This window comes from Cyprinodon variegatus, unplaced genomic scaffold (genome assembly GCF_000732505.1).
Source record: "Cyprinodon variegatus isolate N-32 unplaced genomic scaffold, C_variegatus-1.0 Scaffold295, whole genome shotgun sequence".
NCBI classification, from domain to species: domain Eukaryota; kingdom Metazoa; phylum Chordata; class Actinopteri; order Cyprinodontiformes; family Cyprinodontidae; genus Cyprinodon; species Cyprinodon variegatus.
In genome coordinates, this window is record NW_015150748.1 from 913,973 (window position 1) to 927,290 (window position 13,318).

Sequence of the window (13,318 nt, forward strand, 5' to 3'; positions counted from 1 at the left end):
TTAAGAGACGAAAAAGTACAGTTCCCTGAACTCCGGGTGGCTCGGATTCTTCACCAAGATGTACCTTTTTTTTAATTAAGACACAAATCAAAATGTTAACTAGGCTGTTCTCTTGTTTCTCTTAAACTATTGCTAACAGACATTTGAAGATCAGATCCAGATCACATCTCCAAACTATGATTTCATTTGTCGAGGGGGAAGGTATTCAGTCTAACTGGACTCTATTTCAGACACTGCTTGGCAGGGCCACCTGCCAAAGAGCATTTTAACTACAGGCAATGAGTCTTTTATTGTTATGTGAAGGAACTTTGGCCCACTCTGCTTTGCAGAATAGTTTTTATCAGCCATTATAAAGAGTTTATGAGCATTATTGCATATTTAGGCCATGCCATTATGTAAGTCTTGACTTTGACTACCCTACTCCAAATCCACACTGACCATGTTTGACTCTTGATATATTGTTTTTCTGTAATGCTCTGATAAATTCATCATTTGTTTCATCAGATTTATTTATTATTATTATTTTTTTTTTTTGCAGTTAATTTTTTTCTCGAAAACTCAAACTTTTGTGTTCTGTTTATTCTGTGGAATTTCTCATAGTCACGCATTATTCTGTGGGTGTCTTTCCCAAAATGGAGTGCAATATGCTGGTGAAGATTCTCAGTCATCCAGATCATAGTCATTCCAAAAAAAGAAAAACTGGACTTTTTTTTTCCAAGTTTGAAGATGTTTTGCTTCCCATCCAGGAAGCTTTTTCAATTCAAAATGTCTGAATTAGCGATGAGTTCCAAGCTTTATAGAGTAGCCCATCAAAGCCAAAGTTCACGGTGTGTTGACCCGAGTAGACACCTGTCAGTGAGCTGTTTTCACTGCCATTAAAAGCCGATTGATCACAGGTTTAAACTGGTTTTTCGGCCAGTGGGAAACAGGTATTTGATTGTTGACTAAACACAGTTGATTTGATTTTACAGGCAGTTGCCTTTTGTCATAAATCCATTTTGAATTATTTCAGATTTTTCTTTTTTGTTGTAATTTGGTTTTCTTTGTTTTGTTCTGCTTTTTCTACCAAACCTTTTAGCTGCACTTAACCTATCATTAATATGGTTGTTGCGAGCTTAGTGAAGTCCTCAGTGGCTAAGCAGTCTGACAGATAGTCTCTAGGGTCTGTCTACTAGACTATTGTCAGTCAGTTGATTCTCCCCAGTTGTGTGTTGCTACAGTAGCACTTACTTAAACATTTTCTTTTTTGAATGTTACATTTTTCTAAAAGCTTTTAAATTATTATTATTGAAGAAGTGAAATCTCTAAGTCTACAATCATCACCACCATCCTATAGATGGGATGTGAGTCAAATCCTGCAGCACTACCAGTTTAACCAATATCACCTTCCCAGTTGTTTAATGGGAAGACCCCACCCCCACCCCCCGGCCACACACACGCACACACACCAAACACGTAACAAGACAAAAAGGTTTTGTCCCACTGATGAGGTCCCGTGTTTTCATCTTGACCTGGCAACTATTCCTGTTGCCAAGGGGAGACGGGAGACAGTCCCCACATCTGTTGCCATGGTTACCAAGAGTTAGCACATATATTGCTTGTTTACTCTGCACTCTTATCCAGTCTGGCACTATGTACTATAAATGTCTCCCAGAGACAAGTTCATGAGCTCATTTATTCATATAAACAGGAATACTTCTTACCCTCTTTCTTATTAAATATTACATTAGTAATATCCATCCTTCGCCATAGATAGATAGATAGATAGATAGATAGATAGATAGATAGATAGATAGATAGATAGATAGATAGATAGATAGATAGATAGATAGAAAAAATAAACTGGTAAACTGGTATTATTGATTGGCAAGCATTCACAGCAAGCCTCTTTATTCAAAATATAGAACCATTCAGTACACCTCAAGTGATCACACAGAGAAACATGACCTGAATGCTGTATTGGTTTGTTATTTTTAAGTGAAGACTGACAGCTTTCACTCCAAGCCCCAGTTGAAGAAAATGACCCTCTACTGTTCTATAAATAGGGAAATCTAAGATGAAACATCAGTCCAAATACAGTTATATTTCATTATTTTTGTCCTCGATATTCAAGAGAGAATGCATTTGATCTTCTATAAAAAAAAAAAAAAAAGAAATTATCACAATGAAAAATAATTGGTGGGAGGTTCAAACCAAAGCGTTTGTCTTTGTGCACTGACAAAGATCCAGTTGCTGCTCAGAATGTCTTTGTGATGCTAACAAAAGATTCATTCAGCAGAGACAGACAATCGTTGCAGTTCAGTTTTCTGTTAGCTTAATTGCTTGACTTTGAACTCTTCAATGAACTACAGATTTTAGGGTACTTGCTAGATTTCTGAAAAGAAATCCTCTGTCAACATCTTGATAATGAATGAATTCCTACGGTTGACAACCATTTCTTGTTAAGTTGTGAAAGACACTGCATTTATTGCCTTTTAAGGGGAAAAGTACTATTTTTGTCCAGATTGAATTTGGCCATTTATATTTTTGGGGGTTTGCTATTTTACAATGTAAGCCTACACATAAAACAATGTCTTATTGTATGATAAATGTTTATAGAATCAGTAATTCAGCTTTAAATGTCTTACAAGTTGCAATATTTAGATTTTTATTATTAGATTAGAAGCAATGCAATACCTCCCAGAGCCTCAGTCTTTTGCCATGGCTAAATAAGAATTCAGTGCTGTCCTAAAATCCATCTTAGAGGACTTAAAGGAATAGTACACCCAAAACATGATTAGCCTTCATTTTCTACTCACCCCCATGCTGAACAAAACTCTGGAGTACTTTTTTGATATCTCAAATGCATCTGGAGATCTGGGAGGCTTCTTGCTGTCTGCTGACATTCAAATAATGGAGGTCTATGGTGCCCGAGACAGAAAGGTCCACAAAAGTCCACAAAAAACGTGTCAATATTCCTCCATACTGCTCGTCCAATGTAATCCAAGTGTCCTGAGTGGGTAGCATCCAGAATTTACTCGAAACGAAGTCATTTAGAACGTTTTAGAGCCTAAACAGTAGTGTATAGGATTTCCTAATAGCGCCCCCATGCGCGCTCACGATTCTACGGAAGCCGGCAGACCAAACCAGAAGAAAGTGCGCATTCAGCGTCTGCTCTGCCGATAATGCAAGCGTAGAAGAAGAAATGTGCTGTTTACCTGTGCAAAGAAAGAAATAACGAAAGAAAAATGTCTGAGGACTTCAGTGTTGAGGAAGAGCATGAGTTCTTTGCCGAGCTGAATGCGCTGGTTTGGTCTGCCGGCTTCCGTAGAATCGTGAGCGCGCATGTGCGCGCTATTAGGAAATCCTATACACTACTGTTTATGCTCTAAAAACATTCTAAATGACTTCGTTTCGAGTAAATTATGGACGCTACCCACTCAGGACACTTGGATTACATTGGACGAGCAGTATGGAGGAATATTGACACGTTTTTATGGACCTTTCTGTCTCGGGCGCCATAGACCTCCATTATTTGAATGTCAGCAGACAGCAAGAAGCCTCCCAGATCTCCAGATGCATTTGAGATATCAAAAAAGTACTCCAGAGTTTTGTTCAGCATGGGGGTGAGTAGAAAATGAAGGCTAATCATGTTTTGGGGGTACTATTCCTTTAAGTAGCAGCCAACAAAGGCTGGACATATATAGTAGATGGTACCAGTGGGACGGAGCCAGGGGTGGGCTTGCTGGGTTGGAACCTGTTCATAAATGCTTGCAAGTCTAGATAAATCTTAAAATATTTTACTCAGCTAAATTGCAGAAAAACTTGTCAAGCTATGCTAAGCTATGTTGAATAGCTGCACCAACCAGCACAGTCTTGCTGTCCTTGTTCTTTTATTCTGAACTTTATTTCAAAAATTTGTAAAACCATATCTTTATGTTAAATATATTCATATATTACGCACGTGGTAAAATATTGATACTCTTTAGGTAAATGGCCTGTACTTATATAGCGCCTTTTTTCAAGTCAGGAGACTTGACCAAAGCACTTTACACTACATTCATTCACCCATTCACTCACACACTGATGGTGGCAAGCTACATTGTAGCCACAGCTGCCCTTGGGCTCACTGACAGAAGCGTCAACCCTTCGATTTTAGGGCAAACTCCAACATCCAACGCCACTGTCGACCTATAAAACTAGGGTAATAATAGGTAAAAATAATAATATTCTATTTTCAAAGCAATTTCTGCCATAGTCTTTTGCATCGCTTAAGTCATTAGGGAAGCAGAACAATGTTGTTTCTTTGTTTTTTGTTTGTTTATACTTAAAAAGTTTTGGTATCATTTTATTTTGTTTGTTTCAAGCGTTTTATTCTGATTGCACTGTCACAAGTACAGAGCAACGAAATGAACTATCTGCATTTAACCCATCCCCTTGGGGAGCAGTGGGCTGCCATTGTCCAGCGCCCGGGGAGCAGTGTGGGGTTAAGGGTCTTTGCTCAGGGCTGTAGAGTGGCAGTCCGTGGGAGTGGGGTTTGAACTCAGAACCTCAGGATTCCCTAACCACTAGTCCGCCACTCCCTTAAATTGGGTTTAAAAACGTAAATTAAATCCACATTTGATGAGTTGCAAGGAACTTGGTCCTGTTATTACTGCAACCTCATTTTGGATTTTGGCTGAAACATTTTTTCTTTTTGACATTATGTATGTTTTTCTTTCATTCATTCTGGTGATACTCCACACCCCTGAAGCTTTATTTTTTGGTCCTAATTCTAAGAATTTCAATACCCATACAGATGCATGATTTAAGATGCCGCTTAGGAGACTCCTTCGTTATCTTAGCTGAATTTCACTTTTCACCTTTCTTCTCCAGATATTTGGCTTTATACGCCTACAAGCCCCAGAAAGCAGACGAGCTGGAGCTAAGGAAAGGGGAGATGTATCGAGTGACAGAGAAGTGTCAGGATGGATGGTTCAAAGGCACCTCACTAAGAACCGCTGCCTCTGGCGTCTTCCCAGGAAACTACGTCACTCCAGTGTCCAGGTTAGCTATACAGCAGTGATATTTGGTCTTTTCACATCAAGATAAAAAGGAAAAACAGATAGATTTGATAATTGAAGACTAACAGTGGGTAGAAATAAAAAAAAAACTTAAAGAAGTTTAGAAAAACGGGTCATTTATACAATTCCTCAGTGTCCTTATATTAGGTTTCTTGTTTCTATTTCACTCCTAATAAAACTACACTACAAACACTGTAAATCTAAATAGGTCAGTTTTTCTAAAATATAAGTAGTGTTTTTTTTCTTGAATTGAGGAGGTAAGTGAAACACTTTGACAATGGAACAAAACAATATACTGTTAAAATAAGAAAAAAATATTGCATTTCAAGTGCATATTATCTATTTATCTTATTTTAAGCATAACAATACTCATTCCATTGGCAAATCCTTTTATTTACCTACTCAAATTAAGGGTAAATACACTTAATTTAAGAAATTTGTACTTATTTCTAGATTGTTTTTGCAGTGTAGATCGTAGATATCAATCTAGCTAACAATTTCTGGTTCAAAATGAACTATTCATTGCCTTATAAAGGTTTTTATGACCCTTAAACATGATGTTGTGTTACAAACACAACTTGATTGTGTTTTACTGTGATTTTATGTGATAGGCCAACACAGAGTAGTACATATTTTTAATTAGAAATAAAATTACTCCATGATTTTTGGTGTTTTAAGCATTTAAAAGTTAAGATTCCGATTTTGCATAGTCAGCTTACTTTGCTCCAATGCCTCTTAATAAAAGATCCATCTGATTAGTTAAAGGAGTCCAGCTGTGCACAATCTAATCTCACTATGAGTACAGCTGTTCTGTGAAAGGCTCTAAGAGAACATTGGTGAATTACACCATAAGGACAACCAAGTAACTCTGTTCAATCATCCAAAAAATGTCCAAATTATAAAACAGATGCATTTCAACAAAGACGTGGTCCTTCTTTTAAACTGACAGGCTAAATCAGGAGATCAAAATCAGAGGAAAAGTAACAACAATCCACAGCTCAGCAGGAAGAATCTTAAAAGGAAACAAAATTATCCTTTTTGGAAGAATGCTAAGAAGCACTTCATTGTTGAGCGAAAGCCATTCTGTTCTCTTTGCCAAAGTCATGAAAAGAATAGAAGAAACATGGCAGAGAAAATGCTTTTGTCAGAGTCTAAAAATATCATTGAGTCCTGAACATACAGTACAGTATGTACATTGCAGCTTTGAGTATTGTACCGATACAATATTTGCATGAATCATACCAGCTTTTATTACGTATTTTACAATGCAGAGTGTTAGAAAGGCTTGAGCAAATAATTTTACTAAAACAGGGACCAAAAGTCAAAAGCAAAAGATATAAAGATATCTGACCCATGCAAAATTAACCAATGAGTTACAGAAACTTGTATCAGAAGCAGACTGTTTCCTTATGAAAATATTAGAGATTTTAGATGTCAGCCAATTAAATCCGATATCAGTTTAATGGCAAATATTGGAATGATATCCAATACTAATATCGGATGGGGACATCTCTAGTGTACATATTTGTGCTGATTCTTAGAATACGTGAGACTACTCACATTTTGAAAAAGAATGAAGAAGATAGCAATAAGGCTGAATTGAAGCTATCACCTTCAATGTCATCACAAATGTTAAAATCCTGCACTATAATAACCTTGTCAGTATTTAACCCCTTGATGCCCATTGTTGCAAATATGCAACAAACCCTTTGTATTACGTACACAGTCAAAATAGTGCGTGCATTCCCACACTGCCAGTTATTACGCTTTCAATATGGACCTAGGAAGATTTGACAAGCTCCTGTTTCATAATCACCTGGTCTATAACCTTGTATGTTATCATTGAACGTTATATTTTTTTGTCATAAATCTGTAATATTCCTACATTTATATTTATTCCTTAAATTATTGGAAAAAAAATTGGCAAAGTGTTAAAGGCAAAAAACTTTACGAAAATATATGGCTGATGAATGGCTTCATCACACGTTAGAATAAAGTCCAGATTTAATGGCAAGACTTATAAAAATAACCGTTCACTGATGCTTTTTAAGAAGCCCGATCAATCAATTTTTTATACGTTTTCTGTTATGACTCTTCACTTTAAATTCCAATAAAAGATACTGGCATTAAAACCTAATATTTAAAAGAAGTTCAATGCTTCTGAATATGTTTGTAAGAAATTTGGGAATTTTCATGCTGGCAGGTTTTTCACAAACATTGTATGAAAAATCCAAGCATGAAGGGTGTTTAGATTTTAGGACACATAATAAATTTAGATTTTAGTGAAATCAAAACTTGAGTATGAAAAAGAAAAAAACAATTTAGTTTGGAAAAAGGAGAAAAAAAGATCATCCAAAGAGACAAAACTGCTACCAAAACAGCAGGTTTACTTCTCAAGTGGGTATGAATGGCTGCTTCACATTCTGTGCTTATGCAATCACAGAGAGACGGAGAGAGAGTGAGAGAGAGGCGAGATGAACGCATAATCAAATGAGAGGCAATTTGTTATTTTTTACGCAAGCATACTCTCTTCTTCTCCTCCTCCCACTCCTCCTTACTACCCCCTCCTTTGTCTGCACTGCAGCTCAGAAATTTCTCTATATGATAATAAGAGGCTTTCAAAAATGCTCACACACTGGAAAAGGCTCAAGAACACATTAAAGTGTATGGCAGTTTAATTTTGTTAAAGGGAAGATGAATGCCTTTGAACTACTAGTAACCATAGTCTTACCCAGGAAAATAATTGCATTTTAGAGCTTCATCTTTATGGTCCCAAACTCCAATAAAAGCATCTGTAGGCAACTTTAGAAACCTTTTGTGCCATGCATGCAGAAGAACCAGAGAAGTGAAGCGTTTTTCTGCGATATCTATGAAGAACCTCAAATCAGATAACCTTTGAATAACTTGGTTGTGTCTTCTGTTAGAAATACACACACAGACACACACAGATTGTCATAACTCTGTATGTGTCTGACAGGAAGTCAATGGGAAGCCATAAGAGTGTGAATACCGCTGCGTCAATAATGTTCAGTTCACTGTTCTGCCATTCAGCACTCTGCAGACAGAAACATGAGCCGCCTGCAGCAGCATATATGATGCACCAGGACACTACATCATGCTGATCCACCAGTCAGACAATAATAGTGACATTACTCACCCTGACAGAGCTTACTAGTACTGTTTGCAGCGTCTGGTCTGCTACCATGAACTAAAAGTACAGTGTTAATATTTCGTGCCGAACAAGCCTGAGATTACCAAACACGTACCACTAGCTCGTGGAAGCAGAATTTGGTGCATAGAGCTACATTTTAATATCACATGTGCATAGCTCTCTTCTAATGTCTTTAATTTTTTTAAGGTTTGCTTTTTTCTTTCAAATAAGCCTGAGTATGCTCAGGCAGCCAGACTCAGATGATTCATTTTTGATGTACTCTTATTTTTTTATTTGTTGGTTAATTTATTTTCTGAACAGACGTCACATCCTTCCAAGAAATATCCTGGCTTTATATTAAAACATCTACGTCTAGCAACAAAAAAAGCCAAAGACTGAGTTTATAGATTAGCATTAACTGGAATGAGAAGAGGTTGTTGAAGCTGGCAGTATGTCTTCATGATACGAAATGGAAAAGAAAAAGAAAACAAAAGATATCCTCTATTCGTTTTAACCCATTTTGTATAAGACTTTTTTTTTTTCACATGTCAAGTAAAGCTCTAATTTAAAAAAAGTAAAAAAAATCTTGGTGTTATTTAAATCCCATATCAATGAAGTTTTTTGGAAACTAGTCCATGCATTTGTTACTGTAAGGCTAGACTATTGTAATTCTTTACTATCAGGAAGTACAAACTGTAGTTAAAAGCCTTCAGCTGATCCAAAATGCTGCAGCCAGAGTTTTGATGAAAATTAAAAAGAGAGATCATATCTCTTCTATCCTGGCTTCTCTTCATTGGCTTCCGATTAAACCCAGAATAGAATTTAAAATCCTCCTTCTCACTTATAAAGCCTTACATGGCCAAGCTCAATCTTATATCAGAGATCTGATTGTTCCTTATGTTCCTAAAAGAACACTTTTTTTCTAAGTTTGCAGGTTTACTAGTGTTTCCTAGAATTTTTAAAAGTAGAATGGGAGGCAGATCTTTTAGTTATCAGCTTCATATAATGTGGAACCAACTAGCAGTTTTAGTCCGTGAGGCAGACACTCTGTCTACTTTTAAGACTACACTTAAAACTTTCCTTTTGATAAAGCTTATAGTTAGAGATGGATCAGGTTTTCCTGAGCTGGTTCTGCTGGAGGTGTGTTGCTGTTAAAAGGGAGTTTTTCCTTTCCACTGTCACATGTGTTGTGAATTGGAGCTATATAAATAAACGGAATAGAATTGAATGAATGACATACAATTTATCAGAATCAGAATTTAAAAAATTGCGAGTGATGATCCATTTTTTCATCTCTGTATGTTTGTACTCAAATAACTCCCTGTTATTCTTTTCCTGTTAAGCAAACTTAAAAACTTCAACAGAAGCTGTCTACACCTCTGCAATACCTGCCCATACATTTAGTATTAATATGTTAAAATTTTAGATAAACTTTTCCTGAATCCTCTACCCTCATGTTGCACTCACCACTTTGTTATTTTAGTTTTGCATAGATGGATACTGTAATGAAGATGTGATATACATAATGCATTTGTAGTATCATGCTACACCACTGATACATCTCTCCACAGACTGCTGTAGGTGGGAACATGATGGAGTTAAAAGCAATAGAGGATTTAAAGATGACTGTTGTCAACTCTGCTGTAGCAGAGTATAAATGTCTGTAAAATTATCTAAAAGCTTCTACACCCATCCTCTGTAACAAGCTTTTCTCCGGGTAATGCTCTTTATTATCCATAAAGGAAGCCATACCCATTGTTGTGAATTGAGAGAAGCTGCAACAAAGTTCAATTATTTAATCAATGCTTAAAAGATCTGTGGATTGTACTTTTAAAATTGTTTTAAGAACTTTTATTATCTATTAACACCTTTAGCACTATTAGCATGTCTAATTCCTCTTCATTTTATGCCTGGATTGCATAATGTTTACATTAAATCCTAGGCAGGCAACTACACAGGTAAAGTTCAAAAGTTCAAAAGCTAAAATAAAGCGACTTTTTTATTCCTCATAGCCTTCCTGTGTTTTTGCTGAAGCTCCTTTTTCGTTCCATAATTTTCACCATAGTTACCATTATTTTAACATTTAAAATTGCACAGAATTATACATGTTTAAATTGTACTTTCTCCTTTTTAACATAAAACTATCTCCTAAAAAGACTGCTGCATATTGGCAGTGGGATTTTAGAACAGGCTTTGTTCTGATGTTTTATTCAGCTACATTTTTTGTTGAAAAAAATATTATAATTGTCCATTTTCAATTCTGCCATTTCAGGTGTTAATTTAAATATGTGGGACTGTAGTTACTATTTCCATTATGGTGTCTAAGTTAAGCCAAAGTTAATTTTGAAGTTTCAATGCTGTTTATCTTATCTGTGTTTTCATTTGGTGTGTTGTTGGAGTGAAAAGGTTTTTTATACGATGATCAAAAACCACAACAGGAACAAAAATCAACTGATCTGTCTCTCTGCTGTTCAAAGGGCTCCGTTTGGACTTTTGTCTCCTCGAGGTTCAAGTTTGTCCAGTCCAGTGGGGGGAAGTGGGTGCAGTCAAGCGGCGGGTAAAATCTCAGACCCGTCTTCCCCGGGATCTCCAGGTCCCTCTTCATCTCGTCCCTCCACTCCCCTTGTGACCTCAGCAAACTGCGTCAACAGCATCAGCCCCGCTTCCTCTCCCCAAACGGCCGCCGCCCAGCTGAAGAACTGCCTGCGCTCCAGCCAGCATGTGGCCAACCAGGCCCGCACCTCAATGCAGCTGGGTAAGCAGACAGTTGCACACAGTAGGTTCATTTTTGAGTTATTAAAGCACCAAATTTTAGTCAGACCTTGTAAAATAATAGAATAAATTGATTTATTTGATATATTCTGATACTTCAAGGGAATAGATATGAACACTTTTTATTTATTAACTGAACAATAACGAACCTGCAGGTCTGAAGTATATTTAAATTGTTTTATAGACAAAGGGACTCTTGCACCTGAAAAATTAATTAACAATAGGATTAAAAGACATTACTTCAAAAGTGTCCTTTTAATGTTTTGGTGCTGTTATAGCTCAGGCTACTGACTACAAGCAGCAGAGTCCTTATCATCTGGGACCTTGCAGCATTTTAGCCCTTTAGTTCTTGATTAGAAAATAATGGAATATCGAACCGTCATTAATTCAGGTATCCACTACAGGAGCCACAGATCTGCGGCTCTTTTTAACGTGCAGTTTCTCTATCACACCTTAGAATGTGCATTTATCTTTTTTTCCCCCTTTTTATGTTTGCCATTTTTACTGTATTCAAACACAATGATGTATCGTGTAACACTTACAAAGGCTGAATGTGCAAACCACAGACTCCATTTATTCCGGTGTAATTAAGATTGAACTTCTACTAATGAGGAACATGGTCAAACTATGAATCTAATTAATGTATGAACTCTTGCTGGAACAAAGAAAAGGCACTTTATCATTGACTTTGACTCCTTATGAACTGAGGTTAAAATGTACCTCCTATATATGTATAATCATAAAAAGAACTATTTAATTACCATAGCTGACATATTTCTGTCAAAATTATTCTTTAGACAAAAATATGTGCAGTCTTTAACTTCAAACAAAATAGTATATAGTAATCTGTATAAGTGTGATTGTAAATGTTTTCCTCAGACAGATGGATGTAGTTTGGCAGGATGGATATTTGATGTTACTCTGTCTGAGTAGGATTAAAAACACTTTAAAGAAATGAAAGCTAGTTTCCGAAGTTTAGGCAGTAATTTTTACAAAGGAATGAATTGATTGGAGCTGATATTAATGTTGCTTCTATGCCCAATAACTGATATTATTAACAGATATAAATATTTATTTCCATTTTAACACAATTTAAAAATCATTGCACTGTTTTTTATTGTGCAGTTTACATATAAGTATCTAAAATGGCACAAACAGAAGTAAAAAACAGAAACACTGAAGCAAAAAAAGTTCCATTTATGAAATAAAAGTCGGTGATTCATGGGATGACGTTAAAATCACAGCTAGATTTAGCTGTAAACAGCTCTATTTACCACTGGCACCTCCTCACAACACCTGCATCAGTCAAAGTATTGCAAACCAGGCTCAGAAACTACTTTATTTTAACCCCTTATTTGCCCTCATCTTCCTGTATTAGCAGTCTGACATAAATTTCCTGTATTATTATATTATAAAACTTAAAAACAAAATTAATCTGCCTAAAACGGAACCGTTGATAGCAACATAATTCAAAATCTGATCACCTTATTGTAGTTTCCAATTGGTTGAAAAGTGTTTATTTTAGATTTCTTGTTCACATGTCCTAAAACGGAGGTCTTCAACAGGGGGTCCGTGATCCCTAGTGGGGTCCATGGAGGTACTGCATGGGGGTCACGAAAGTTTTGATTGATTTAATTTTTTTTTTATATTCCCCCCTGCAATTTTTTCCACTAATTGAAATGTCTTTAAATCCACATTAACATGAATTCAACACACTGTAGTAAACAGATAAATGGAGGCAGAAGATGTCTTTCAGTCATCAATGAGCACATTTAGCAACACACAGGAGCTCTTTTAAGCCGAGCACCGTTTGATTCACAACACCTGTCTCATCAACCAGGAATCAGAATCAGAAATACAGAAATTACTTTTGTTGCATGAATCCATATATAATAGAGTGACTATAGGTCCAGGTTGATATAACATAATTTCATACAATATATATAATTAGGGGATCCATCTCGCCATCAGTTTGGGGGTCCTTGGCCTGAAAAGTGTTGAAGACCCCTGTCCTAAAATAAAATGGATTCTGGAGCTTGAGTAGGGTAGTTGGATGGCTTGCAAATGTCATAAATTTCCTGTATTTCCAAATCCACAACTTGATAGGTATGCGCATCATTTAATGAATTACGATATTTTTTTCAAAGACAATAAAATAACATTGAAGCTGGAAAAGTCTCCCTTGACCATTTCTACAATGAATATTCTCTTATTAGTTGCTGTTTAGTTTTTTATAAACATGTTACAATATTTAAGTTCAGTCAGTTGTCTGCTGACACTCTGTGTTAAAGGAATAGTACACCCAAAACATGATTAGCCTTCATTTTCTACTCACTCCCATGCTGAACAACAC

The 13,318-nt window shown here is 36.2% G+C and overlaps 1 protein-coding gene across 2 annotated transcripts in view; it reads left to right on the top strand.

The window, feature by feature from the left end:
- The window catches only part of sh3rf3 (SH3 domain containing ring finger 3), a 159,809-nt gene that overhangs the window by 131,088 nt on the left and 15,403 nt on the right, over positions 1-13,318 (top strand). For both annotated transcript variants that reach the window (XM_015383816.1, XM_015383817.1), the window contains exons 6-7: positions 4,855-5,025; positions 10,671-10,948. In XM_015383816.1, coding sequence (XP_015239302.1) covers positions 4,855-5,025; positions 10,671-10,948 — 449 coding nt within the window. The remainder of the gene's footprint in view (positions 1-4,854; positions 5,026-10,670; positions 10,949-13,318) is intronic.